The sequence below is a fragment of the Musa acuminata genome, chromosome BXJ2-4 (assembly GCF_036884655.1).
Source record: "Musa acuminata AAA Group cultivar baxijiao chromosome BXJ2-4, Cavendish_Baxijiao_AAA, whole genome shotgun sequence".
Taxonomy (NCBI): Eukaryota; Viridiplantae; Streptophyta; class Magnoliopsida; order Zingiberales; family Musaceae; genus Musa; species Musa acuminata.
The window spans coordinates 36,836,899-36,839,916 of record NC_088341.1 but is presented as its reverse complement, the minus strand read 5'-3'; the positions used below and the strand labels follow the sequence as shown (position 1 = coordinate 36,839,916).

At 59.3% G+C, this 3,018-nt stretch overlaps 1 protein-coding gene across 1 annotated transcript; it reads right to left on the bottom strand.

The window, feature by feature from the left end:
* Positions 1 to 549: 549 nt before the first annotated feature.
* On the bottom strand, positions 550 to 2,603 carry LOC135610635 (cytochrome P450 78A6-like). Its single transcript, XM_065105403.1, has 2 exons — positions 1,540 to 2,603; positions 550 to 1,429 (listed from the first exon to the last, which is right to left on the bottom strand). Exons 1-2 carry the CDS (start codon positions 2,536 to 2,538, stop codon positions 779 to 781), a joined length of 1,650 nt encoding a protein of 549 aa, XP_064961475.1. The 5' UTR covers positions 2,539 to 2,603; the 3' UTR covers positions 550 to 778.
* Between the last annotated feature and the right edge of the window lie 415 nt (positions 2,604 to 3,018).

Genomic DNA, 3,018 nt, shown 5'->3' with positions numbered 1-3,018 from the left:
GGGATTTGACACACCGTTGCTGTCTGTTCTTTGGAGCTGTGTACCGTTTGTCTTGGGAGACCGAGGTGTGTCAGTTCACGGTGTTGGTCATGGATCACGGCATCTCCGGCAGACCACTGATGCTCTCTGACAATGGCTTGCAGTGGAGAATTAAGACCGTGACATGGGATTCTTTGCTTACCCATGCACCACAAGCATTGGAATCAACCCGAATGCCTGTTCATTGTGCTGAGCTGCAGCTGCTTCCGATCATTCTCTTCCCTGTCATGGGTACCTCACCTTGGTTTCAGAGTTAATGTCAATGATTGCTATGTGCACCACAATCACAGTGTAACCTACAAGCAAAGAACACGGAATATTTCCTTCCGAACAAAAAACGTTTTGAGGGCACCGGAAGTGCACGGAGGGCGGCGCACGGTTCTTATCACTACGAATGGCATCGTTTGCTGGTGTTCACCTTTCTCAGACTGCTCCCTCCACTGTTCGACTGATTCCACTGTTCGACTGATACCGTAATGATACTATTAAGTGACACATAGCCTTCATCGGTGAGAACAACCTGACTCAGACTTCATTGCATTTTTACGTTACATATAATTTTCATTTTCATATACAGTACGGATTCAAAGCCTTCACAAACCTCAAGAAAGAAACAGAGGAAACAGAAGCGAGAGGGGGGAGAGAGAACAAACGGCATATAACAAGGGAAAGCCACTCTTTCTAAAGCCACCGTATTCGCTCTACTGTGTACATTCCAAGTGACCACTACCTTCACTCATCAAGCCAGCCCCCGGCGACGCCGACGGAGCCTCACGGTCAGCGGCGCCGCCATCTCGCAGGAGAGTCGCAGCACCTCGGAGAGGTCGACGTCGCCGCCCTCCGCCGCGTCGTCGGACGGAGCCCTCCACTCGAACTCGTGCGCCAGCGCCGCCACCCACAGCTCGACCGTCGCCATGGCCAGCCCCTTCCCGGGGCAGCTCCGCCGCCCGGACCCGAACGGCGCCAGCCGCAGGTCGGAGCCCATGACCGGGAACTCGGCGGCGTGCCCACCCGGTCCGATGAACCGGTCCGGATCGAACCGGAGCGGGTCGGGCCACACCGCCGGGTCGCGGGCGATGGCCCACATGTTCACCATCGCCGTGGTCCCCGCCGGCACGGAGTGGCCCCCGCTCACGATCGCATCCGACGTGGCCAGGCGAGCCCACGATAGAAGCGGGCCCGGCGGGTGCATCCTCAGCGTCTCTTTGATCACCGCCTGCAGGTACGGCAGCGCTGGGATCGCCTCGGGTCCCGTCACCGTCCCGTTCCTGCCCACCACCGCGTCCAACTCCGCTTGCAGTCTCGCCTGCACTTCCCCGTGCATCACCAGTCTCGCCAACACCCACTCTATCAGCACCGCCACGGTGTCCGTACCCCGAAATATCATCTCCTATGTAAATATAACAACCGAATCATCACTTCTTCACTATTATTATTATTATTATTATTATTATTATTATTATTATTATTATGTGATTTAATAATATAAAAAAAGTTTACCCAGAGGACAGCGACCATGTCGGCGTCGGATAGTCTATCGGAACCCTGCAGAGACAGCAGAACGTCGACGAAGTCTCCCGTGGCAGCCTCCGCGGCGTGCCCAAGTCCGACTCGGTGTTCTTCGATGATGCGCGTCACGAACCGCTCGACGCGGCGGACGATGCCGTTGCAGCCCGACCGCACTCGCTGCAGGTCCAACCCCGCGAGAAACGGCAGGTGGTCCGACCAGTTGAGCTTCCCCAGGAGCTCGTAGCCTTCTTCTACCAAGCTTCTTAGCTCCTTCGACTCCTCGGTTTCTTGCTCGAGGCCGTACTTCTTTCCGAAGACGAACCACATGACGTGGTTCAGGGACGCTCGCTTCACGATCTTGCGGACTTGAACGGGCTGGGACGGGAGGCCGTTGAGGGCGCGCACCATCTGCGCGGCGATCTCAGCGCGGTGGAGGCCGAAGGCGGATATCTGCTTGGGGGAGAAGAGATGGGTGGCCGCGGTCCTCCGCAGGGTGCGCCAGTAGGCGCCGTAGGGGGCGAAGCCGATGGCGCGGTGGAACATGAGCCCGTAGGCCGACTCCTTGGCCGGCCGGTCGGCGAACTCGGAGCAGTTCAGGATGTCCCTGGCCACGACCGGGTCGCATGTGACGACCACCCGGGTGTCGCCCAGGCTGAGCGCCATGAGCCGCCGGGCGCCGGGGATGGCGTCCGCGGCGGCGGCGAGCTTCCGGTGGGCGAGGCCGGACATGAGGCCCATGCTTCCGACCACGGGGAGTCCCCGGGGCCCCGGGATGACACCTCCGATGCCCCATGACCGGCGCCTGCTCCACCAGTACCTTCCCCAGGCGGGGCCGCCGGGGAAGGCCCAGTGGAGCAGGAGAGTGGTGAGCCAGCAAACTGCGACGACAACAGCGAGAGCGAGCAGGCGAGAAGGGTCGGCGGACAACTCGCCAGCCTTGGCGGCCAAGGAGAGCGAGACGACCCATCCGCTCTCTCCCGCGGATCCCATGATATCGTATGGAGGGGGGGGGGTGTGGGTTGTGGTGTTGTTGTTGCAGACGAAGAAGCACTAGAGTGTTCGAAGAAGAAGAAGGCGTGGCGGGGGGTTCTTATAGAGGACCAAAAGAATCATAAACAAACACGCGGTAAACTGTTCGAGAAATCCCAGCAAACAAACCTCACCTTTCCTCGAGGTAATTAAACGAGCAGAAGAAGCGCCCGCCGCCACGGAGCGGTGGTGGGAAAAGAGGAAGGAGGTGAGAAAGCAACGTCGAGGGTAGATGACAGCGACAAGGGGCGGGGGCGGGGGCACGTGGGAATGCGCACAACGTGAAGGTGGCGTGGCGGTACACTGTCGGGGCCGCGAGCGGCGCGCACGTGAGTGCTCACCCCCGCCACATCCCGCATCACGCGGCGGGGCCCCCCGAGGAGAGCAACTCATCATTGTTAATGGAGTTGGGAATATCCCATGCATAGATGCCGAGAGATA